This window comes from Ambystoma mexicanum, chromosome 3q, assembly GCF_040938575.1.
Source record: "Ambystoma mexicanum isolate Mex_15411 chromosome 3q, UKY_AmexF1_1, whole genome shotgun sequence".
Taxonomy (NCBI): Eukaryota; Metazoa; Chordata; class Amphibia; order Caudata; family Ambystomatidae; genus Ambystoma; species Ambystoma mexicanum.
The window spans coordinates 68,456,435-68,483,735 of NC_090926.1; the positions used below are offsets into that span (position 1 = coordinate 68,456,435).

General features: G+C 44.2%; 1 protein-coding gene across 5 annotated transcripts in view; it reads left to right on the forward strand.

Moving 5' to 3' along the window:
• LOC138582142 (zinc finger protein 154-like) overlaps positions 1 to 27,301 on the forward strand; it is a 210,961-nt gene that overhangs the window by 39,207 nt on the left and 144,453 nt on the right. For 4 of the 5 annotated variants that reach the window (XM_069653164.1, XM_069653161.1, XM_069653160.1 and 1 more), the window contains exon 2: positions 1,015 to 1,135. The exons of the other annotated variant lie outside the window; for it this stretch is intronic. In XM_069653164.1, the coding sequence (XP_069509265.1) occupies positions 1,015 to 1,135 (121 nt within the window). The remainder of the gene's footprint in view (positions 1 to 1,014; positions 1,136 to 27,301) is intronic. 5 annotated transcript variants of the gene reach the window in all.

Consider the following 27,301-nt stretch of genomic DNA (forward strand, 5'->3'; position numbering starts at 1 on the left):
GTTACCTGCTGAGAAAATTATTAGCTTACTATTGTAAACTTATGTACAAAAAGGTTGGAGCAATTTCAAAGCCAATCACCAATAATAACAAGCATTGGCAATGCCAACAGTTTTGGCTTTTATATAGGCACAGGAAATGCCTTTGCCAAGCACTGGCGTAGTGGCATTAACTGGCCATCAGTGGTTGCAGGTGCAAAATGGTGCGAGTACCTGGACTGTTGGCTTTGCCAATGCTTGGTTTTTAACAGGACTTCAGTGAAGGACACAAAGTGTTTGTAAATGGAGTGGCTGAAGGGAGACCTTGTTTAGACGTTATTACACCTGTATCGGATTTACAGCTCCAACCAAGTTATTACCTCTCAGAAGACTACTTTGAAAAACACTGGCAGTCACTTTGAGCACAAAGTTAGATGGTAAAGCTTGTTAAAGGTCTGAGATCCCAGAAGGATGTGTTTTGTGTGGGGAGGGGCCGGAAGTGGGTGGGAATGGCCATGTCCAGGGGCAGTCAATGGGTGGGTAAATAACCAAACACCTACAACCTTTTATGTCTCTCCTCATATGCCATTTCTCCCTAGCTGCACTCTAATGCAATTTTCGACTTCTAAGTGACACCTAATAGGCAAAACTAGAAAGGGTCACAAGTGACAATTCTATCCACATTACACGTCTGCTGAACACTAGCGCAGATAACTTTCAATGTCCACGTGTTTTAAAGCCGATCCTGTATGTGAATGCAGAAGCGGTCACGATATTCACTGCAGCTTTTTTTCGATGAGGTGAAAGAGGGCCTCTTGGTTAGACTACTTTCACTTTGGGAAATAGGCAACATCATTGTTACCAAGTGTAAGAAAAGAAAGTGTGGTTACATTTTGCTCAAACCGAACAAAACGCCTATGAGGGACACTGGAGCATTGGACCCAATAGCATGTCACAACTGCACTTTGAGCGCATGAATACACAATGCATTACTTGGTGTTGGTGTTTGTGATTTAACACTATCTGTTCATGACATAGGTTTTATTGCCCGATGCTTCCATCTATTTCTCGAGGGAGGAGTGGACGCTTCTACATGAATGGCAAAAGGACCTCTACAGGAGCGTAATGAAGGAGATCCACCAAGCCTTGATGTCACTAGGTAAAGCGACACTCCTTATCCTTACAGGTTTTACAATTGGTGCTCTCACTGATCTGTGATTTGGAGTTCTCCGAAAGGGTTTTCATTTTCTCTTTTTGTTCTATTCTAAAAACGTGTACAGTCTTCTCAGGTTTATGCTTTCCTGGGGATGGGTGGGGAGGCCTCGGCTGAAATATCCATTGATCTACATGATGTTTATCAAAATTCGTTTTTCCAGCGTAATGATTTTTATCTGCTTTTTAGAGTCTTCTAGCAACTGTATTGTCCTATGTTGTATGTTTTATCTAACTTTTTGCTTGTTCTGGGGTTTCAAAACAAAATCAATAAGGTTTTCGTTTAAAAAGTCTCTTAGATATACAGGGCCTCATTTACCAAAGCCTTTTTTATTAGCACAATCCCATTTGAAAAAGGATTTGTAAATCAGGACCATAGTCTCCCAATACTAACGATTTCATCCTGGGGAAGTCTCCTAATACAAATGATTTGATCCTGGGTAGATCTGGGAGTACAGCAACGCAGATATCAAGGAGAAATGTATTATTGTAAAGGTCTATTTATTTTATTGTTATTGTGATGATAAAACATTAATTGGAGAGGAAGCAATAGGAGGATGAGGTAAGAGGTTGAGGAGAGCTTAAGATAGACAATTGTGAGGGAGTTTGCAGTAAGGGAGGGAGATAGCCGTGGGCTGGTGGGAGGAAATCTGGTGCGCATTTCAAGTTAAATTGGGCAAACAGGGAAAGCTGAAACACCTTTAGACAACAAATGGGAACATTTTAAATAATTGGCAAATGCAGGGGGATGGGCCCCATTCTGATCTACTTTCTGACAAGCCATACATTAAACAGTATTGCATTGATGCAATTCCACAGACTTGCCAATTGCTTTCACTCTAGCTTATCGCTGTGGACCAGTAAAGTTGCCACTTGAAAGAAAATACAATTTAGAATGCCACCTTCTCCTCCAGGATTGGGGTTGGAAGTCTGTGGTGGAAATGTTCGAGGGAGAAAAGACCGAAAGTTATTTTTCCGAAAATAACTTTTGGTCTTTTCTCCCCATAACATTCAACCTTTGCCTCCGCCCACAACCCCACCCCTACTTCCCTTGTGGCAGCACACTGTGTGCCGCTGACTCGCTGTGTCCCTGCAGCGCCTGTTCCCTTTTACGTCCGTGATCAGGAACCAGCGACGCAGGGTCCTTTTTAAAATGTATTTTAAATGTTTTACTTTTTACGGGATCTGCAACGGGGGACACCCCCGCTGCCCCCGCCCACAGTAAAGTGAACAAGTGTGCGGAGGACTCACCCGCAGCCCTTGCCACAGGATGGGGGATTTAGTAGAACTTTTCGGCCGTTCTGCCAAATCCTCCATTCGGGATTATTGGTCTTTTTGGACGTTTCCGCTAAATATATCCTTCCATTTCAACAAACTGGGTTTATGAAGGGTATGGATGCTGTTCCTGGCAGATTTGTTATGCAGTGCTTGAAATAGTCGGCTTTGTCTACATCAAGCCTTTCAATATATGTTGACTATACTTCCGTTATTGATTAAGTGAATCGGTAATTATTGTCGAAAAATGTATTCAATTCGGGCTTCCTTGGGGTCTCTTGAAATTAATTATTTTACCCCACATGAATACTGTGGTAAGCATCCGTGTAAATGCAGAGGGTTGCACTGAAATCAACATAGAATTGAGGCCTTCAACACGGTTGTGTTTTGGCATCCACTCTTTTTAACCTATATTTGGTGAAGCTATCTAACCCAAAGTCAATATAAGAAATGTTCTCTGTGGGTTAGATTCAATACCTATTTCTTGGCTTGTCTATGTAAACAAACTGATATTTTATCACAGGCTGGTCTGCCGATAACCCTGACAGCAGTGTGGCCTACGTGGAAGACCACAACTTAAGAAATTTGCTATAATGAGATTGTCTATGTCTAAAGCTTACACCGACACCTTTAGTTGGCATTTGAACCAGATTCCCATATGAGACTTAACTTGGGGTAATGATTAGTAACAACTATTTAGGATGCAGGTTAAGACTATTAATAAAGATACGTCTTGATTGCAGCCAAGTTTAAGAAATTTGATTTAAAACATGGTGGTTTGTCATTAGTGCCAAAGATTACTATATAAAAACAAGAGATTGTGCCAAGTGCGCTACATGGCGCTGGTGCAAGTCCTATGCCTGCACTGGGATGGTTGTATAAGTTTGAAGGACGCACATAAACATTCTTGTTGGTCTTCCACAGTGTGACTCCATTTACATTAAATGCACTGAATTAGCTTTAACTTCACTCTTTGCATGTGCTATGATAAAGAAAATCAAGTTATATGCTAAAATAAGGTTTCGACAATTGGATACGTTATTTGAGGTTTTAATAGTAGCCGCAATTCGTAATCATCTTGATGGCTCTTTATTAGACAGGAAGTTCAGGAGGAGGCGTGAAGAAAGTATTGCCAAAATTGATTTCAACTATATACTTTATTTGGATTTTTCAGTACTTTTTTGATGTTTTTAAAGAGAAAATTATGATGCGTGATTGGTAGAATAGCTTAGACTATTTGACCAATTTATATAGACCATCTAAATATGTGTGTAATTTTCTGAAATGTTTTTTGTACAGCCATATGTGGTACATTTCCCTAATCATTACATTTTTAGGACCTTCAACATTATTTGTTTTAAACAGTGTCCACCTATGAAATTGTGGGAATGAGCATGAGATCCTCGGATGTTTACATATTTGTCAATTTAGTTCAAATTCCCATGTTGTGGAGACACTTATGTATAAAATCCCCTGCTGGGGAAAAGATTTGTAAAAGTGTTTTTAGTAGATTTGTGTGTCATGATGAAGGTATATCTACGGAACAGTTGTAGCGGCGTTTATGAAGTGGCAAACAAGTTTCACTAATTAATGCAATGGCATTTTACTGGAACCAGATTTAAAATGTGTTATCATAAATGAAATATGTTTTATCATAAAGGTAATATTATCATGACTATGATATCATCTACAATGCTCTACCTAATGTACAAAGATATGTGTAAGATTTCCTTGTTATACCAACTCACAATAAATAAATTAAATAAATAGCAATTTGGAGAGTAGTTATGTTTGAAATATTGTGATACTTTTTTACTCCCCAAAAATATAGCAATACGAATAGGTGCTTCAAGGCACACAGGAATACTGCAATTCGGTTTGAATTCAGATGGGATGCTTCAGTAGCAAATCTTCTAACTTGTATTTCTCTCCCCCAGAAGTGTTGCGTCTCCTCTGCTCCTGCTTTGTAGCTACCATTGCTAGAGTCCCTTAAAAAATGTGTTCAGGAAAACAAGTGGCATCAACCTTTTGTGCTCTGTGATATACATGTGTGTGCAGTGACCATTGTATGTGCATGCAGAAACACTCGAGCATCGAGACAGATGTGTGAATAGTAGCAAATAGAATGAGAATTGTGTGTGCATTATCAAATACACATATCGGAATGTGCATGTGTGGTTTCCAAATCTGTTCTTGTATACCAACATGAAAAGAACATACATTCTAAAACATATGTGCATCCAGGAGGGTGTACAAGCCTGTGACAAAGAAAGGAAGCACCAATTCACAACTCAAACGTAGACTGTCAATGTTATTTGTAAGCAATCTGTTGATAGTTAACGTGTTACGGTTGTAATAAAATGTCTCAACCAAGGGTGCCTTCAGCCACTTCATTTATATATGTATTCCTGGCCCTGAAGTCCTACTAAAAACAAGCATTGACAAACCCAACAGCTTTAGATGTTTCCATGTTAGGGCCAAATGTTGGCATTCTAGCAATGCTTGGAGAATGACTATCCAATGCGACTTCGGTCTTCAGACCACTGGTCAACAGCGTGATGCACACAAAACAATGGCACATCAGCTGATGCATAGTACATCATACTTCTGGCCAGTGAAATGGAGATTGGAATGAAGATGTAGTGGGGAGGTAAGTTAGGAGAGCAGGGGAATGCAGGGAGCGAGGGGTGGAGAGAGAGAAACCTGTGGGGCCGCGCCATGGGAGAGGGTGTGGGGTTCCCGCCACCCCCAAAATGGATACAGGAAGGGTGGGAAATGAAAATGCAACATTTGGGTGGTCGGCTTTTACTGGGCGGCTTTTCGCAACGTCGCTCTTTCACAAGTGATTTTCGGTCCTACATCTATCCCATGCCTACACAAACGCCAAAACATTTTGATTTGCCACAGCTTGTTTCTTTATATTCTGAGGCTTTTAAATCTGTACTTATGTTGGAAAAGGCAGGACTACTGGAATGAAAGGAAGAAAACCTGGACTGAATTAGCTACTCACACATATTAAAACTGCTAGTGATCAGATTATCCTGAATATAATATCCTAATTTAAGGGAAAAGAAATCTAGGCATTAAGGGCTTAATTCACAGAACGTTTTCCAATGGGGTTTTGCCATTATAAAACGCTTCTGTGAATTAGGCCCTAAAGAGTATTGTGTTGTAGAGATCCTGGAAATTAGCACCTCCAGATCCCTGTTCAATAAATATCTACACTGTTGTAAATAAACAATAACGTGGTACTGTAAGAGCGACAACAGGGCTGAACTCTAGGGGTTGCAGCATGCAGAGATCTTGGCAGCGTAGGAGAGAAAGGATAATTGTTTGCAACAGGTCAGAGTAGGTTGCTTAAAGTGCTAGGGATGAGAGAGTGCATGAAGGTTTTTCAGATCATTGAGTAGTTGACCAGCTGTGGTAGACATCTATATGTAACCTGCATGGCACGGTTTCTTCCCCTAGGAAACTTCTTCTGAGGTTGAACACTATTTGCAGAGATCTTTATGTAACCTACATGTCACAGGTGGGATGTGAAATACCTTTGCCAGTTTGAAAAGCTCGCTCAATAAGAATATCATGCATTATGGGAATAAGGGAAACTAACACAGGTTGCACTTTACTGAGAAATCATGAACACAGCATTGTAGTCTTATATAATGGAACATCTTGCACATCTTTTAAGAAAGAAACTGCAGGACTGTGTTCTAAAAATATTCACTGAAATACAGAAGTGAAAGATTGGCTTATTTCTGCCACACGTCACCAACACACTTTGTACTTCCTGGAAGGAGCTGTTGGCGATGGCGAGGCTGAATGGAGGAGGGAACGGCCCAGCCATTAAGATTGTTAAAAAGCTATGTGCCAAACACTTTGCTGCCCTACGACTATCCAGACTTTCTTGTAGACTGTTCTATGATAACAGAATTATATGTGAATGTGTCCAGGTCTTTGGCAAGGATGATTCTCCAATGAAGCGCTCAAACCACATATAACGCATCTCAGACTGTGTGAGCTGAGTACAATGCTTGTCAAGCCATCGGGCATGGCTGCCTTTGAATAACTAATGACAAGAATGACCTCTCTAATGACACTCGCTTTAATCGCACATCCCATGTTGTGGCAGTTTTTCCCACCATTCTGTAGCTTGGTATACTTGTTTGAAATGTATTTGAACCCAACATTTGCCATACTGGGATTAACCTGAACTTGGCCGAAAATCGTGTCCTCTCTGGCTACTTGGGCCTAAAATGTTTCTGTGTTTTGCAATCCCAATATCCATGCCACCTTTCGCCACTGCTTAAATTTCCATAATTTTGTATAAGCAATCAGCCAATTTTGATAGCTCTGTTGGATTTTCTATGTTCCTCGAATACGGCATCATTGTGACTGGCATTGTTTATCTGCCTCAACTGCTATCCTGGTAATCTTTTCTGATTGGTATTTGTGCAATCATAATTGGATCTTAAAGATTTAGCAGTGGCTTTAGGAAGGTCATCAACACAAAATGGTCTACTGTGAGTGAAAACACTTTGATAACCATAAAGGGGGCACCCAAGGCCCCAAGAATGCATGTAAAGAGTTAAATCCGCTATTCAACTGATATTTTCTGAACAAACAATATGATTTTAACCATTGTTCACCACTGCAGAGCCCAATTTAGAGGTCACTCAAATGTAAGAATCTTGTTTTATCATCACTAGCGTCAAGATTACTAATAAACATGGGTCTGGGTAAACAACAACCGGGAGTCATAAATATGTAATCAAGGCAACTTCCCATTAGTCCAGGTCGCTGGTATATCTCCCAGAATCAGACCATTAAACAATTCTGCCCATGCCCTCCCTTCAGAATTAGATCTGATATGATACAATTGCTCCTCAAGTACCTCACATTTCAGTGCACAGTCCCCCTTCTCTGTTAAAGTCACCCATTATCAAAATATATTTAGATGTCACAATGACCATCAGGTTTTCAAGTACATTTGGAACTGTAAGCCAAGTCCCCTGTAAACATACAATATCTGATAGCATTAAATGATTTTCAGTACCAACAATTTTCATAAATCTATTCTAACCATTAGAATTTCATGAAACCAACTTAAAGTTGGGCAGGGAGGATAGCTCAGGGGCAACATGTTTGTCTTGGAAGCAAGACAACGCAGAGCATCACAGGTTCAAACCACAGTTGAACGCTTTTTTTTTTTTAAATGTGTTTTTTATGTGTTTGACTTAAAGCCCGATTGGTCATAGTTGCCAGCTTTTGTTCAATCAGAAGTATTATCCCCCTTCGTTTTCCAATGTAACGCCTTAACTGACCTGCATACTCGTCCTTAGCAATTAATGGGCTTTTTCCAGCAGGGTTTTTCTCTTTTACTCATGAGAGCGCACTCACCTCTCGAGTCCATCATTAGACATTAGGGATATTATCACCATCCTCATCCATCCAGAAAAAGAAAGCATGTGATTGACTGCACAGAGATTCTTACTTGCTCAATTTAAATACAACAGCTTAACATGACATTCTGGGCAGGTCAATTTGCAAACTGCAAAGTCCTCCCCCGTGTCCTTCTCACCAATAATTGGATATTTGGTAATTGGCAGGACACCAGATGGAGAGCATTTGCATTGACCCTTCAGTGGCTGGAGTAGAAACTTCAACTCTTGTGGTCTTTTGGATGTTTGTTGATTAAAGACAAACCTGTGAGCCCTTTTCTCCTGCATAGTCTGCTCGGGAAAGTGAGAGTGATGGGTTGTCTTCTAGACTCCCCATCTGGGAAGTGTGATGTTAAGTCCCTTCATGCCCTATGGTTCCTATGTCTCTACCTCAATGTCATTTGAAAGTGTCAGAGAGCAGATATATGAACATAAAATGGAGTGACTCTATATGCTGTATTCAAATCAAATTCTCAATAGTTGGGTACCATTCAGGCTGATATATTCACAAACGCCATTTAGCAAATTCCATTTGCAAAGCCAGGCATATTGGCTTTGTCAATGCGTGTTTTCTGCATTGATTTCACATATGTTTTATTAATCCCACGCATTAAAAGGGCCAATTCATGTGTGGCATGCCTGTTCTTGTTCAGTGGCCCTCATCATAGAGAGCTGTGGACATACTGTGTTTATGGTGTGGTCCCAATCAAGATATGGAACATGTAGAACAAGCCTTGGCGAAGACAATAGTTTGGGATTTTTGTAGGCATGTGATAGCAATTTGCAGGCACAACCATAAAGTTACAACCTGGCCTTTAGATGGCAACATCTGCCATATGTTGTGAGTATAAGGCCATATGATGACGGTGACAGGCAAATGTCTTTCTAAAGTATGTACAAGAGCCAAAACTGTTCGCTTTCTCAATGGTTGTTGTTTTTTACAGGAATTGGTACAAGGGACAAGTGCAACGAAAATCATTGTATAGCACCCCGAAATCGGCACAATACAGCCCAAAATTGGACTACCTCACAGATTATGATGTGCATGTCTGTGATCATGTTTCACTATTATTTAAGCCATTTAAATTAATTGCATCCATCGCTTGCATGTACAAGATGCAATCAAAGTTATGACCTTTGTGTGCACACTAATCTCTATGTAAGATACATTAACCCACTGTAGGCATTTACTACTTATGAGGACAGTTGAACTACAAATCCCAGATTGCAGTGAATTGTTGGCTGAAAAGCCAGACTTGGCCCAATCTATGTTGGTCAGTTTGCAGCTTCAATGGTCACTTGAATATTATTTGAGCTCAATATTGGACTATGTCTTCCTGTCTCCATATTTACTTGCGTTATGTGAAAAACAGCAGGTACTGGAGTGAGGGAATATGGATCACAGGAGAATCTCTGGCTCTTTGAAATGGGGGTTGTCAACATCAAGTACTGATTCATGCCCAAAGGAGTCCATTAATAAAGGTAGAAACAGACTGATGAGGTTCAAAAAGGGGGAGGGAGAGGTCGAGATTGAATGAAATTCTATCCAGAAGATGTGAGGGTATGAATGATGATGAGTTGATAGATACTGTACACCCTCTAGCTTCCAAACCTTTCTTTGGTCAGTGGAACGACCAGATGCCCAATTTATATGTAAACATCTAAATCACTTACACTCATTCGATGAAGAGATCTGCAGGAGAAAAAGACTTCTGCAGAAAGCCTTAAGTGTCTTAATAATGACCCAGTTGGATCCATTGGTATAAAGGGTGAAGAAAAAGCACCTACAAATGGAGTATAGAAACTGGATACGAGGGCAAACATATCAGCATTATCAGCATGATGTTGAGACAGTGATAAGGCCTTCGGGGAAGGGTGACTCCCTATATTGATCAGTAGGACAAAGAACACCCAACCTTTAGCTATAAGCAATGTGATCGCAGAGATGGAGTGGTATGAGCACTTCTGTTTTGTATAAAGTAGGGTATTGAAAGACCAACCAACTAGGGATTGTCTCTCCCCATGGCATATGGAAATATCAGAGGACCTAATAGTAGAGTAAATAATTAAGTCCTCTTCTTTTAGAACTTCAGGCCCAAATTGACTCATTAATACTATCTTAAAGAGCAATCCTATTACCTGAGCTAGAATTTTGGGAATACTATTTAAACAGATCCTAAAGGCAAACACGCTCCCAATCTAATGGAACTCCTCTATAGTTTTCCTGATCTATAAGGTGGCGACCGGGAAAATCCAGGGACTTATCGCCCTTCTAGATGCAGACAGCAAGATCTTTACAGGGCTTTTACGAAGTTAGAAAGCTGGTCAACAAAGTGTAAGATCCTTTCGAAGTCCCAAATAGGTTTCAGGAAGGGTCAATCTACTTCCTTGAATGGATTGGTCCTGAACTTAGTCAGCGAAAAGTAATTGGTCAGAGGCGGCCCCGTTTTATATGGAGCTTGGATTGATTTATCGAAAGGCTTTCAATATGTCTGCAGGGATCGCTTGTGGTCAAAGCTCGATGCCTGGGGGATTCTGAGGCATCTCCTAAGCATATTAGCAAGCCTTCATGATGAGATTTGTATGAAGATCAGAATGAATGCAGAGGGACATCTATCTGTGCCAGTGATGGTGGAAAGAGGGGTGAGACATGGTTGCCTTCTAGCCCCTATTCTATTCAATCTGTATCTGGCAGACCTAGATAAAGTCTGGCGTCAGCAGCTTTAGTCAGCCCTAGGATCAGAGGTACTCTGATCATATGGGTGGCATATGCCGATGACATAGTCCTTATGGATTACTCTATGTTGGGTCTGCAACGTCCCTTAAGAGCATTATGGGAGTATGCAGGGAAAAATGAACTCCAGGTCAACGTAAACAAATCAAATATTATGATCTGTAAAAGACCTACTAAACAAAACCGCAACCAAAAATGGCTTCTGGGAGAGGAAGAAATGGCCCCAGTCAAAAAGCTGACCTATCTGGGCTTCAAATTATATTCTTGTCCAATGCTGATCTGAAGGAAAAAGCTGATCGACTGCCAAGTCAGATGAGGAAAGTTCTCTCGTCATACTGCAAATTCTCCCTGTAGCCGTTATTAAAATTCTATAATACCAGGGTGCTGCTGGCATTGCTCTATGGGATAGATGCTAAGCCATTGATTTGGGAGACCAACTGGGTAAGAGTAGAGGGACGGATATGGAAGAAGGTGTTAGGCTTACCATTATCCTTACCTATGGCGAGCCTAAGGTTTGAACTAGGGCTTCTATAAAAATGCAAGTGGACTGGCGTCTCATCTCACTGTATAGATTGACCACCGTGCCACACACGAACCCTCTATATGAAGATATCGCTAATACATTGGAGGCAAATTCTTCTGTTTTTTTAGGAAAATTGAAAGAACTGGCCACGGGAATATTGCTAGAATGTGATGTAGAGGTGTTAATCACAAATCCACTGCTCATAAAGAAACTGATGAAAATAGCAGATTGAATCTGCACAATAGACACCATGCAGTCCCTAGTTCTAGCGAAATCTTTTCTGATGATTGATAAAAAACTAAGAGTAGTCCCAAGAATGAGGCAAGAATTCCTGAAGGTACGACTCTGTATTGTCCCAATGGGGGACTCTTGCTATCGCAGGACAAAAACTAGCATGAGTAGGTTGGGATGTCACCTATGCAAGGAAAAAAACAATCCAGTCCCTCAAACGTCTCTTGATGAATTGTAATGCAACATGGGAATTTAGGAGAAAGTTGTTCCACATAGGAGACGGGGAAGAACTATTGCTCTCGGACATGTTCTGGAATAGACTAATTGTGGGTGAAGAACCAGCCTTAAAAATTCAGGTGATTCGGATACTGCAAGCGTTAGGCTTGATTGTAAAGAATGACAAAAAATAAAATCTCACATAATATTGGATATGTTTTATCTTATTGGATTGTGATTGTTTTAAGGATTATTAAGTTATTATGGTAATGTATACTGCTTAGTTGTGTTTGTTTGGAGAATCTTTCTTTTCTTTGTGTATGATATTTGTATGACACTTTTATATGTATTTTTTGAAAAGCCATGATTTCGCCAAGGCAAATTACATTTTATTTTAAAAAAGGATATTATTTCCACTACAAGATTATGTGCTTTATCATTGTGGCAAAATAAATATCCCTTCATATGTATAACTCTGCAAATTTAGGAAAGGAAACTGAAAAGTTGTATGCATGTGTTATGCTCAATTTGGAAGTAAACCTTAAGTATGGTGCCTACAGCAAGTGCACACATTTAGACAGCAACTTCAAGCGTCAATAAGGACTAGTGGATAATGGAGTGTAGACGAGCAGTTAACACTGATGCTCTTAAGCTGCTGCTTGCTTCCTTGACTATGCTATCGGAATATGTTTATTTTTCAAATGACACATCATTCTTAGTGAAGGGATGCATTCTGTAGACACATACCAAATTGGCCAGAATCAGTTGAACAATATGCCCTGCCAGTTTGTTTGTTTAGTTTGTTTAATCATTTGTAATGCACACCAGACCCGGAGGTATCATGGCGCAGCAGTTACAGGAATATGCAAGATACACTCTATTCACCAAGGTCAAATCCTTAATGTAATCCCCGGAAACTGGGAGGAGAACCTTAGTATCATCTGCATAGTTCGTGTAGGAGATACCAAGATGGTCCAGATCATCGAAAAGGGGCTTAGTGAATATATTGTATAATGTCGGGGAGACACAAGAGCCCTGGGGTACCCCGCACGTGATGGGGATAGGTTCCGCCGCTGCAAAGGGGAGAAGACCCTCATAGTCCGGTCACTCAGGAAAGACTCAATCCATAGTATGGCCCCTTTGGAAAAGTGGGCAGCTCAGTCTAGGTGGCTGCATAAGACCTTATGGTCCAAGGTCAAATGCAGCCGACAGGTCAAGCAGTAAGAGGAGGGCTGTTTTCCCTTTGTCTCTTAATTCATCGACTTGTGTCTTCAAATCGATGAGGACGGTCTCCGTTCCATGTTGTGGGTGGAATCCTGATTGTCGAGCTCCTACGAGTTTGTGGAGTTCCAAGTATTTTTGGATTTGAAGGTAGGCAACCTGGTCGAGTATTTTTAACAGAAAGGGTACTGTTGTGATGGGATGGTAGTTAGTGGGTATGAGGGGGTCAAGGGTTTGCTTTTTTAACAATGGTAGCACCCAAGATTGTTTGACGTAAAAGAGGCATTAATAAGCTTGGACATAAGAGGCAAGATCTCTTGCAGCATCCGTTATGAGCTGGGCTGGGCAGAGGTCGCCCTGACAGTTGGAGGGCTTAAGTGAGAGAATAACATTTTCTACCGCAAGAGTGGATGTTTTGGTGAAGTTGAATCGGGCACGGGAGTTGGGTAGTCGGGTAGTATGTGCTTAATGGGGGTGTCAGGAATGGCGTTATTAGGATGCGATGGGGAACTAAGTGAGGCTTTTTTTAAGGCTATTTTGCATTGGAGGGGGGTTACTTTGTTAGAATGCATGTTGTATATCTGAGCACCAAGTTTTGTCTTTAGTGCAGATGTCCGGAGTGGGGATGGGAGACTCTAATTCCTTTATGATGGTGAATAATTCCTTCATATTGGAGTTGGCATTGGAGATGCATTTATTGTAAGAGTTGCGTTTGGCCAGGCACATTTCTTTTGTATATTGGGATGAGATTTCAGTTAGTTTGGTTTTGTTAGCTTCCGACGGGAGTAATCTCCAGGAGGTTTCACAGCTCCTCTTTAGTTGCCATAGGTCCTTTAACTGCGGGGTGAACCATTTGTTCAGGTGAGTTTTGGGCTTGCTAGGTCTAAGTTTTATAGGGGCAATGATGTCGAGCAAGGTTAACATGATTTTGTTATACTCGTCGACAAGCGTTCCTGGATCTAGGTTGTCAGCAAGCGAGTTAAGGGTGGGGAGGATGGCGGGTGTCACTTTGTCCACTGTGATGCTCTTTTTGTTTCTTGTTAAACAAGGTGGGGCAGTAGGGATAACTGATGGGAGTGGTCTAGTAGTTGAGAGCGTAAAAGACCAGAGGAAGGGGTCCGTCCATGGTTGCGGGGAAATGGATGTAATATCTCATCCCTACAGTGATGAGCACAAAACACCAAGACCAGCTTTCACTTTGCAGTTGTGAAAAAGTGCAAACATTATTATACAGAGAGAGAGAAAGATTGTTGATGAATGTCGATGAATGGCCACATAATAATGACAGCCATGAGCGACTAACTTCTATATTGTACTTTTCCGACATCGTACATGTAATTACATTCAGTGTTGTCAAGAATGAGATAGCATTGTGTGAGCATGCACAAATCTATATTTCATTACCCATTGTAATATTACAATTAGTAGTGTGAACGTTTCAGCATTATAAGTCGACATATATTCTGCTTTCAATATAGCAGGTTAGCATAGGAACTTCCAGTTACACACGTGTATGTATTTACATTGCTTACTCCTAAGCCTTCTTAGGTTATCAGCAGGTTTATATAATTTCGCACAAGATGAGAAGGCATGTTTACTTTTATACAAGTCAAAGGGAAGATAGGTTCACTGGTTTAAGGTTCCTTTTGATTGTTGACTTTGCTCTAGGGTGCACAGAGATTATGTTTTTATGGCCAGGGTCTGTGGGGTGCGGGGCAGGTTTACAGAGACAGATAGCCCTTGTGCTGGCCCTCGTTCTGGGCCGCATCTGAATCATTGAAGGAAGTCGGACGGCAAGTGATACAGTGTGGATTTTGTTGCATTCTTGCTGCCAGCCTTCTCATGGGAACCAAGTAGTTATGTGGACGGCAGAGGGGAGGAGGTGGGGGGAGAGTCGCGCTTGTTGTACACGCTTGGCGGGGATGGCTGCAGGCTGGAGTGAAACCTGAATAGCCTTTTGCTATTTGAAAATGAAGTCTGCGAGTTACAAAATGGAGTCTTTTGTACCCCTGGTTTTGCTATACAAGGGTGTGCACGGGGGTATTGCAGCACCCAGAGATATTCCTGTACGAAAGGGTTCATGGTTCCCGAAGGTGTTCCCGGATGAGTGCCCCAGGGCCAGAGCCCTGGACCTGAAGCAGCCATGGCTGGGCCCACCCGGGAAGCATAGGAATGGGGGGGGTCTCAAGGGTCCCCTCCTTCCACTCATTCCCCCTTTCGTTACTTAAGTGACGAATATTGTAACTGTCCCAATCTCTTACGTTCTTCCTCTCCTGCCACTGCTTTATCCCATGCAGGGGTACCCTTTATTTGCATCCATGCCCTGCATACTGCTCTGAGGCTGTGTCCACTTCTAGCATATTCATCAGGGGCGCAGCTTATATAGATACACCCCCATCACCTTCCAGGACCACCCATACTTCCTTGAACCAAGACAGTTCTCTAGGTTTGTTTACAGTTGTGTGGTATAAACTATCAACTATATGCTCTGTGTTGTATATGGCAGTCAATCTATATTTGGGGCCCGGAGCATCTCCTGTTTGTACTTCTGCCTCATGTTTGAGTTGTGCCAAACCATTTGCACGTCCCATTGTCACCATCATTAGCGTGTCATTTGGTACTGCATTTGCGCAGCATCGAAGTCCCAGTTGGCACACACAAAAAATCATGAGTAAAAAGACGATGAGAGGTGGAGGAGCTTTACAGTCATTCCAAGCCAGGAGGGCACCCACAAGAAAAGATTGTCGAACCAGGTGCTGGGCTGTGCCCCTCCTTTGTTCTTCATTCACTTGCCAAGGTCGTGCACTGCGGCTATCACATGTGAGAGGGAGCCATTCTCAGCGTCTGCAGAAGGTACAAATGTGCAACATGCGCTCCCGATTTTCGGCAAACACCTCCATCGATTGCTGTTAATAGATCCAGCACATATCGATTCTGCGTCATCAATCGCAAGGCTCGGAGTTCTACTTTGATGACATTGAACCCTTATTCAGTGTCGTTGGTCAACTGGATAAGCTCCCACCTGGTGATTTTGAGCCACTCAGCATTTGCTCTCGCCTGGATGCTGGGAACGAGGGACGCGAAAAATTTCTCTACTGAGCTGAATAGTCGATATCTATCAGGGATTTGGGCCAAAAGTTCGGAAGACTTGGTGGAGATATAGTTGGATGACCGTTTCTTCCTCCAGTATGGATCTCCTTCCTCATCTAAGGCATACGCAGGTTCCGTCTCGAGTGGCGTTGGGGAAGGTTCAGTTGGGATTGCTGCATGTTTGAGTCTTCCATTGATGTGGCTCTGAGGGATTACCATTCATGCAGAATGCAATGTTGCCAGAGAGCACGTTCCTTTCCATGACTGCGGGAAGTGCAGGTATGCCATGTTGCCGCAAACCCAATACGTGTCCATTAAAGCTGCAGTTCCCTTCTACATGTCAGGAATTATGAGGGTTTTGCTACAGTTCTCGTAGCTCCCCATGTCTCTCCTCCCTTCTCCATGGAAACATAGTTTGTATGAAATATTTTTCTGTAATTTTAAGGGCTTCTCGATGGTGGTGACCCATGTAAGTTTACTTATGTGTTCAGTCCAGATGGGAGTGCATGTTCTCTGTACCCATGAGAGTTTATCTTCGGACAAGCCTTGCAATTCTTCTGCTTTGCATAGTATCTCTTCCTTCTGCCACTTGTTGTCAGCATGCAATGTCCCCTGTATTACCAACAAAGGTTCTTTTACGCAGATGACTCCTTGCAGTCGGGAGTAACATGTGCGTTCATTCTACAATAGTTCAAAAGAAACTGTATGTGCTTGAAATGTATTCTTAATTCGGCACAGCGTGAGATGTAGAAGACATTGGACCTCTGCAAATGGAATTTCTTGTATCAATATTACTTTGGGAGTGCCTGAGGCGTGGGGTATGAGTGAGCAGACATAGCAGCTCTCATTAGTTGTTTGTTGTTCTGTGTGGCTCATGTCGGCATACCACTTATTTGTTTGATGAGGGTGCTGGGGGTCATCAACTGTATCTAAGCCGAATTTATACTGTTCTTCCCAATAATCTACCCCTGTTTCTCTCTGCTTTCTTCTGGGCTTTTCCCCTTCAGCTCGCCACCCTTGCTCGTCACTCCCATGATTATAGAAATTGTGGTGAATACTTAAGATGACTTTGCTCTTATTACCCCCTCCCCCGTTGGTTGGGCCGGTTCGCAAGGCTGCGTTGGATATTGCCATAGCTGTTGGATATGGATGATTCTGCACCCATGTGAGTTCTGAAGGAGTTCTGTCATTCATTGTATACACATTAAAATGGGAGTTGTTCATTTTTAGGGGCAGTGGGGTGGTCTGCATTGTTGTGCTATGGGTGACACTTGTGTTATCATCATTATTGTGTTCACTCTCGGGATTCCAATGACCCTATATCAACCTTGCACCATCCCAAATTAGGTGGGTCCCTTTCTTTATTGTCTCCATGCCCGCACCCCCCTGGACAGCATCAATTGAAATGTACACTATGACCCAGTACAGAAACAGGCCAAATAGTACCGAAAAGAATACCACTGCACACACAAACAACACACACTCATACGAATAGCTAGGATACGCCTCTCTCCTCCATCTACTCCTGTCTACACTACCGCTAGCTGTTGCCGGAGGCTCGTCCATGACCAGTGATGCTCCTAATAAATGAGATATAAGCACTTGTTAATCATGCATAACATTTTCATGCATTGTTCACAACCATGATTTTGTCACTTAAGGTCTGCTTGTCCGTGATAATATTTTACACATAATTTATGTCATAGCCATATTTACATTTGTATGTTCTTTGTCCATACTGTTTCCCTCCCCCACACTGTACGTCTGGGGGAAGAGAACCGGGGGAGGTGAACAATATAGCTGCATCATTTCATTACGAAAGGAAGGAAGGTGTTATTTACAAGTCGTCATTTAAATTGACGAATAAAACCATGAGGTTATGCGAAGAGAAAGAGAGCATTTAATCAAACTTTTCTCGTTCTTTGATCATCAAAAATATTATTACACTTACACAATTCTTTACATATTTTGTCATCCCTGAATTTTCCTCTTATACTCAATTTGATACCAGTTCCTGAACCCTTTTATTTGGTAAATTTGTGCACTACCCTTGCACGCACCTTCTTGGGTACCTTGATCGTTCATGCTCCCACAAGCCCTACGCACATCTGTCAAATGTATCCAGTATCTCAGTCCCTGTACCTTAACTGCTGTAGGCGTACAAAAGATCACCTTATATGGGCCATGGAACCTTGGCCCGTTCCATCCCCTCATGAAACTTCTCACGTATACCATGTCACCTGTCATCAGCTCTGTATTCCCTGTGGTGGGGGCTGCTGTGTCCGTGGACGTATCATGTGTGAAGGCAGGTGCTATTTGTTTTGCTATGGCGCGTGCTGATTTCGTCAACTTTCTGAGATATTCGTGGAACTCTTCACCTAGGACAGTGGTGCTTTGATGCGTGTCTTATTGTCTGTGCAAGGGTGAATGGGCGCTATTCATTCTCCTACCTGTCACAATTTCAGGGGTAAACAATTCTGTAACGCTCACCTGATTCCCGTAGAGGCACCGGTCTTGACTGGGCGTATACCGTATCTTCAAAGGTGATGTGTAACACACGGCTGGCTCTTTGGGCTGGACCTCTGTGCACTGTATGTCTGACTCGAGGGGTAAGATGTCTGCAGATAGAAAATATGGGATTAAGGAACTGGGTTATTGAATGTCTCTCTCTTCTTCCCCTTCTCTTCTCCTGTAGAACCCCAAAGGTTAACGCTCTCACCTTAGGTAAGTGAACGCCGTGCTCTCCATCTGCCTCGGGGCAGGGTGCTGTAACCAGTTTCTTCACTGGATAAGGGGAGCATGCCTCTTGACTTCAGAGGACTGCTGTCCGTCGTTTACTGCACGAACGGTAAGTTTCGAGTAATTCTAATGTCTTTAAAGTCTTTAGTAATGATGTTTCTTGTTTTGCAGGGTTCCGGCGATGGCGGATGACGGGCTGAAGTGAGTTGAAGATGGAGCCCGTGTGATGAATAGAAGCGCCTGGAAGCACGTAAGTAAGCGCTTGTTGACTGCTTCACGATGCGCTCTAACTGTCTTTTTATTTTGCAGGTACAAGTTCGGAGCGGCTGCAGGGTGCCGGAATACCCACTGGGTTAGATGTGGAAAGGAGTAATGGCACGTGAGTATTAAAGTTCCCCAATGTCTTTAAACGCACCTTGTTTTGTCTTTCAGATGCGGGATGCAGCGCCGAAGGCCTCCGGAGCGTGCAAAGAGTTGGTAAGCTTTTGTCTTTCAGATGCCGGAATGCAGTGTGAAGACCTCCGGAGCGCACGAAGAGTAGGTAAGCCTTTGTCTTTCAGATGCCGGAATGCAGCGCGAGGCGTTGGTGACAGCCGATGGACCAGGTAAGTGAAGAGCTGTCACTGAAGACCGTAATGCTAACCTGTTCTTTCTTGTCTTTATAGGTGTTGCTGAAGACTGGATTCAGGATGGTAAGCCTTTTTCCTTAGGCCCAGGATCAGATGCAGAAGACACGATGAGCGTTCTGCTGCAGAGGATGCAGAATAACGCAAAGCAAGATTCATCCATCGGGTGTGGTTTAAATAGCCTCCTGTAGTGCTTAGGTGTCTCCTTCCACAGCCACGCCTAGGTAAGAAAAGAGTTCCTGCTTTCCAGAAGAGTTCCAGTGTTCTGAATCTAGGGAGTGGCTCCTGCCCCACCCAACAGGAAAAGTAGTTCCAAACAGAAGAGGATCAGAGGCTCAACTGGCAGGCAAGTAAGCAGCATTGTCTGCTGCAGGTAAGTCCACCCAAGCATTATGAGCCCGGCGCTTCCAGCGCTGGGACTGGGCAGATTTATGAGCCTGGTGCCACTGGCGCCAGGACTGGGTCCAAAAGGTCCCAATTGGGACTGGTTGGCACTCGGAACCTGGGTTATGGATCTGCTTCCAAGGGAGTTGGGAAAACCCTGACCTTTTGGAAGCAGAGATCATGACAAATACACCCAATTATTTTTGAGTGTGTGGCACAGTTTGGACAATCTGCTCTTGAGTAGTCCGTTAATTTTTTCCACAAATCCATTCGATTCCGGATGATAAATCGTGCAGAGCTTATGGGTTATACCCAACATTGCAGTGATGTGCTTAAACATGTCATTTACAAAGTGCGTTCCATTGTCGAAACGTATGATGCCACAAATACCCCAGCGGGGAAACACCTCTCTCACTAGGAACTTGGCAGCAGACCGTGCATCTGGGTGAGCGCAGGGTCCTGCCTCCACCCACCGGGAAAATGGGCACACGACAACAATCAAGTATCTGGCCCCGTTACACCGCTCTCCCATGTCTGCATAATCTATATGCAGCTCTCTAAAGGGCCCTTGTGGTTTTGGTAATGTTCCTCTGAGGGTTCGTAGTGTCATACTGGAATTGTACGTTTGACAGGTAATGCACTCTACTATTAGCTTTGTGGCATGTTCCTGTATCCCGGGGCCAAACCAATTTTCCTGGATGTCTGCCATGATGTGTTGTTTTGCGTTGTGGGCTGGGAAATGTAACTCTTTAAATGCTACTTCTAGCAGTTTTGTTGCCATCACCGCCTTGCCTGTAATGTTTTGTCTCCATAGTAAATCGGTGGGTGATTGACTGCACCCCCTTTTCACCCACATCTCCTTCTCTTCACCAGGTGCATCATGTTGAAGCTCAATTATCTGGGAAACTGGCAACGTGTTAAAGCCCTCTGGTTGTATCTCCTCTACTGCCTTTTGCAATATGTACTCACCTGCTGCGTCCTTTGGTAATTATGAGGCTTCTTTTGCAGCAGTGTCTGCTGCTGCGTTCCCTAATGAGATGACGTCATCACCTCGGGTATGGGCTTGACATTTCATGACTGCAACAAGTGTGGGTTCCTTCAAGGCATCACTCAGATCTCCTAGTAATGCTGCATGTTGTACTGGGGACCCATCTGTTCTCCGGAATCCCCTTCTCCCCCACCGTGCTAGTCCCCCATGTACTGTGGTTGCCATATAGGCAGAGTCTCTATAGATGGTGACCATACATCCTTTTGCTGCATGAAGCACTTCTATGAGTGCTACTAGCTCTGCTGCTTGGGCTGAAAAATGTGGGGGCAGCCTCTTCTGCACAATCACTTGTGCATTTCCTGTGTCCACTGCAACTTAGCGTTCTCCCTTTGTGCTTCTTTAAGTGCTTGTAGCAGGGGCCTAGTGTATGATGCATAATCTAGTATCTAGGCACAACAGTAGTTACACATGCCGAGGAATTTCTGCATTTCCTTTACTGTACTGGGCTCTTTTACTGCTCTTATTGCTGCCGCTCTGTCTGGAATTATCCTTTTACGATCTTTGGAGATCAATTGTCCTAGATATAGTACTTCTGTTAAGCAGTATTGCAGCTTCTGTCTGTCTACCTTGTACCCCTTCCATGCAAGATGTGTCAGCAAGATGATGGAATCTTCTCTGCACTCGTTTTCACTTTTTCCGCAGACCAACAGATAGTCTGCGTACTGAATTATGGGGCTCGTTGTGTGTATGTTTCCAAGGTCTTCGTGCAATATTCTGTTAAATATGATAGGGCTCTCGCAATACCCTTGGGGCAGCTACAATGCTCATATCTGTTTCCCCCCTAACGTGAATGCTGTTAGGTACCAAGAACCTCGATCGAGTGGGATTGAAAAGAATGCATTCTTTAGGTCCACTACCGTGAAATGGGCGGCTTCTGTTGGAATGCTGCATAGTATTGAGGCAGGATTTGGGACAAGAGGGAATTCTTTTTGTTCTATGTCATTGAGGTGGTGTAAATCTTGGATCATCCTCCACACCCCTCCCTTCACTTTCTTAATTGGGTAAATGCAGGTATTACAAGGTGAGCTTGACGGAACTATTATGCCCTGTACCATTAGTGCATAAATGGTGTCTTTTATTCCCTCCTCAGCTTCCCTCGATATGGGTTATTGCTTCACCCGGGGTAGAATAGCCCCAGGTTTCAGCTTGATCTTTACTGGTGTCACTTCATATAGCAGCCCTACATCGTGTGGGCCTGTGGTCCACAGTTGTTGTGTCACTTGGGACATGTCTTCTCAAAGTAAGCTGGTGGGGCTTTGATCATTGCCACGAGAGGTAGCTGCAACTCTCTCCTTTGTATCATGACGTCACAAGGGATTGCAATTTACATTACTATTTCCCCAGCGTCTTCTGCATCACAAAAAAAGCTCATCGGTTAAGTCTCGCAGGGCCTTATTGGCGTTGATGCACAGCACTGTTCTCCACTGGCATCCCTGCATGTCCATTGCTATCACTGCTATTGTCTGGGCTGACACCTCTACTGCGTGTATTTCCAGGGACACAATGGATCCCGGTACTATTTCTGGGTCTGCTACTGGGCGAAAGATGAATTCTGAAGGGACTCTCCATTTTTTGTTGTTCTGGCACTACTTGCGTTAGTATTCTCAACCCTTGTATAAACATGTCACGATTTACGGGTATGCCTTGTGTTTGTGGGAAGTCTGCCTGTGTGTGTATCACTAACATCACACAAATTGTACATATGCCTGGCGTGGAGCACACTATCCCCCTTTCAGTAAACGAGATGCTCATTGAGTTTGCTGAGAAGGTCCTTTCCCAGTAGGTTGATAGGCGATTCCTGATAGTACAACCTGGGGGCACGTACAGTTCCCCCCCCCCCCACCGTTATGTCTAGCTCTTCAGTGTATGGAACCTCGACCACCGCCCCAGAGAACCCCTGCGTTTCCAAAATCCGATTGGAAAGCAGGAACCTGCCTTCTTTGAGGCATGATTTCTCCACTCCCGAATCCACTGTCATGACCCTTGCCCCTTGCCACTGGCCCTCACTGGCAAGTCAGCCTTCCAGTTAGGGCCAAGTCAAAGGCCTTAAAACCTCATCCAAGACTCTCTTGGAGTCAGTCCTGGCGCCTTTGGCACCAGGCTCATAACCATCATGAAGACCAACATTAGAATGGGACTATTTACTTGGGACAATTTAACTTGGGGGGGTTCAGCCAACATGGAGGCACACACAGTTACAAGGAACTGAGCTATGCGGTCTTGTCTTTTGGGTGTGGCAGGGCAGGGACTACTTTACCTGGACTACTTTGGGTGTGGCAGGCCTGGGATTATTTTACCTGGACTACTTTACCTGAGACTATTTAAAACCGCACCCAAACAGCAGAACATGCTTTGCGTTATTCTGCTATGGGCAGCATAACGCTCACTGTGTCCAGTTCTTTGATGCATGCTTACCTGAAACTAAGGACCTGCAGAGAGAGAAAGAACACTATGAAACTTACCTGGAACAGTATCCTGTCTTCAATCCATCGCTGACTTCAGTTCCACTCACTTGAAGGTACGAACTCCATTATCCGGCACCGCATGCATCCTGGAATACCATAACCTGGAAAGAGGAGAAAGAAAGACAGCATTAGTAAGCATTTACTCACGTTTCCTCCCGAATGAAGAAAGCCACACAATTCTTACCTGGATAGTCCTCTCCTTGTCGGTATCATTGCTGGAACATTACGGCGCTCGGCGAGGCACATCGCAACCTGCAAGGAGAGAAAAGACACAGGTTAGCAATATAAAAGGTGAAACAGCGCTGCGCATTACTCTCCGGACAGCATCGCGCACACCGCGCTTTCGCCTACCGGCCCATGCTCATCTTCAAACTGCATGACAACACCAAAATACCTTTCCATACCTAAAAGGAAAGAAGCAAGACATTATTATTCAAACTAAGAGGAACATAAGAACTGCATATAAAGACTTTAAAGCAGCAAACCTACGGAGTTGCAGCAGGCCTGGTTACCCACAAGGGGGCTTGCACCAGTGAAGTAACTTGGTCGCTGCTCGTCCCCCACATCTACGCGCCCCTGCCACGAGGAGCAGGACGGAGAATCCACCTTTTACAATATTAAGGTGAGCAGAAGGCCCAAGGGGGAGGAAGGAGTTGAGGCCAAGCGAGGTGGGAAAACATAAAGACAATCTGGTATTGAATCCAGCTCGCCTATATTGCAGACCTTCTTTAACCAGAGGCCTTACCAAGGAACCGGGAGAGGGTTCGAGAGTGCAAATCATCCAACCAGGGCTGGGTGGCGTCCCCGTGGATACCAGGTGAGCGTAACATCCACCATGAAAATGAATTGTTTGTTCCCTATCGCCGCCCCAACGAGTGGTTCCTCTGCTGCATTACGGCTTATCGATAGTACTGGACATGCAAGTGCTCTCTGTGGCCTGTCCTATGCTGAGTACCACGGGAGTTCATCTATGTCAAAAACCTTTCCTGTCACCACTGTTGTCCCCCTGCATGATGTTGTTGGAGCCCCTTTGGCTCTAGTGGGTTAAGGCTGGTTGTGCATTGGGGCGGCATGATTATGACACTGGGGGTGTGAGGATGTGTCTTGAGGGGGTATTGGGCGTTCTTTCACGTATTTAGAATCGGGTGACTATCTCGCCTAGTTCCGCCCGGGTGGGGGTGTCCGACCTGACTTTCGTTTGGATAGGAATTGTTTGGCCTACTTCGACATTCTCTCATAAAATGGCCCCACCTCCCACAATTCCAACATTGTCCTTGCATTCCCCCTCGTGGCCCTCCATACCCCACACCTCCTCCTCTTGATCCCCTGAATCCTCTTCTATTGCCTCGCCCCCCTTTCGATGGCCACTGCGGTCCCTCATATTGATTTTCCCTTGCCCACTGGTCCTGACTGTTACCTGTCCAATTTGTCACCATCTGCATTGGTATCCCCATCTGTCCGTCTTCTTCCTCCCGCTCCCTTCCTGCTGTGTTGGTAGCTGCCACTGCACTGACCTTCAGTAGTTTACTTTGCACTAATTTAGCTTTGTCTGCCAACTGCCGCTGAGCTATCTCCTTTTCCTTCTCTTTGATCCTCTTGCAGTGGTGAACTATGATGCTTTGAATTTCAGGCCACCCCTTGGCTTCTGTCCCAGCTATTTTATCAAGGGCCTTCTGCACTTCCTTTGGGAGCCCTCTTTTTATAATGAAGTAAAACAGGGACGTTGATTGGTCCCAGGCCATACCCGTTTCTTCTCTCCACATGTCCTGCACCCGGAGAATGAAGGACATTGCATCTTCCTCATCATTCATTGTACATTGCATCACTGACTGTAAGTCGGGAGTGTCTGGGAAGGTTTCCCTCAATGCATCCCACATGCGCGCTCGCACTGTGTTGAAAGAGGCCCCATCATGGCGGTCACAATCTAACGTTATTCCTGGGAACCCCGCCTTTGCGAAGACCCTGTTAGCCTGGTCTCCCACTGCAGATACCAGCAAGCTTTTAACATCCCCCACTGCCAAGGGCACTCCTGCCGTGTGTTTTTCGAACACATATATCCACTTGCTGGTGCCTCTGGATAGTGGGGGTAGCTGTTTAAGCAAGTTAGCCTTGTCCATTTGAGCCCATGGTATGTAGTTTGGCCTTCCATCCCCCCGGTGTATCAGAGGCAGCTGTAAATTCTCCCCCACCCTTTTTAGTACTCACCTTCTTTCCTTTCTTTCCGATCACTGCCATGCGCCCTGCCCTGTTTCTTAGCCTCCCCGTCCATTCTTCCATGGGGGACAACCCTTCTCCAAACGAGGCCCCACCAGTGGCAATTCCTAGCCTTCTTCCCTCCTCCTCTTGCTCTTCTAAGTCACTCCAGCACTTTTCCTCTCTGTCTGACGTTGCCCCTCCTTCCTTTACCTCCCGTTCACTGTCGGCCGTGTTTATTTCTATTATTCGTGTAGGGGTGTCAGTTATTCAGAATAAGGTCTCTCCCTTTTTCCATCCCTCTTCCCCTGCTCCCACACTCAGTGGGGGTGTGTCGTCACGTTCTGCCTGGGGGGGTAAAGACCCCTCCTCCCTCTCCCATGGCCCTTATGGGAGACAGCTCTGTGAGACAGCTTGTGTGTTGCGAGTCTAAATCAAGTGCAAGCTTTCCGATATCAACTGTTGGTGTATCTAGGGGTCTTGTTATGCTTTGGCTCTCATACGGGGGTGGTGCCATAGCGGATGGTTTATGTATGGGCAGGGCTGTGGGCTGTGCTACGTATACGGGGTCACTATATCCTTCTGTGGGCACTGGTTTTGACAATAGGGGGTAAACACATGTGACCTCTATTAACTTTTCATCCTGAGTGGGTGGCCCTGTGCTGCCAGCTGTTGTCAGGGGAGATGCATTGTGATCGCTATTCTTACCTGGGGGCACCTCCTCGAATAGGCGCCACAGATCCAATATCCCTCTTCTATTCTGCAACTGCTTTCCCTTGTACTTAATGAACAGACAAGTGGCAACCATATCTAACACCTCTCTGTCAAAGGACCCTCCTTCAGGCCATACTTGGGGTAACCCTTCCCCCATCAACTCCACGATCCACTGCTCATGGTATTTATTTTCTCTGCATACCCTGGTAACGTTTTACAAATATGGGCAAGGGGCGTCTCTGCACACATTGTGTTTTACTCTCAGTACGCCTTACCTGACGTTTCTGTTTTGTACCTGTTCTCTTCTCATATAACCAAATTAATATACGTTACACTTTTCGTCAACGTAGATTGAATGTTCATTCACCTTTCAATATTTTAGAATCACGTTATTATATATGCAACTTTTCTCATAAATCACCAAATTTGCTTCCCACGTTATGCACCAAAAAAAACTCTTAACACAAAAATTGACGTTTAACGTTTCACATAGACAACAGAAAACATAAACAAATCAGGTTATTTCCCACTGTCCCCAATATTCCACTACTTCTGCCCACTCCCTTGTTCTTCTGAGTTTTAATCTCTTCCTCCACCTTGCTCAAGTTCACCCACTTGGAAGGGATAGAGAGAAAATAAATAAAATAAAGGTTGGAAAAAGCATTTCTAACAATACTCCGTGTCTCCCCTTGAAACCCTACGTTACCTTTCTTATACCCATATATCCTGTACTAGTCAAGATAGCACTATGCGGCGCCGCCTTCCACCCCCCCACGGAGATAGGATCCCTGTTAACCTCTTGTCACCTTATACTTCGTCACCGTCCTAATGGCCATATGCGATAGAATGAGAATAGTATGAAATATAGAAAAGCCCCAGACTCCCAGAACCCCTTCAACCCTCTTTAGGTTCAACCCTCCACACCTTTTTGTGTTACCAAGGCTATGTGCCTTATCCCAAGACCTTCTAATCTGACTCCCACCCGTGCCTGTAATATCACTCGCACTTGATACTCACGTGCCTGTCTTGATCCGAGACCCTCTGGACCCGATTAGGCAGGGCGCCGCTCCTCGCTCAAAGACCATGCCCGGCTCCGGCGAGTGGTGCGTATGGGTTTTATTAAGAGGGATCCCGTACCCGCTCGCCCTACTGCATGCGCACGTCTAGGTGTACTGGTTGCTGTTGGCGGGTAGCTCTTGAGGGAGCGGGTTCAGGG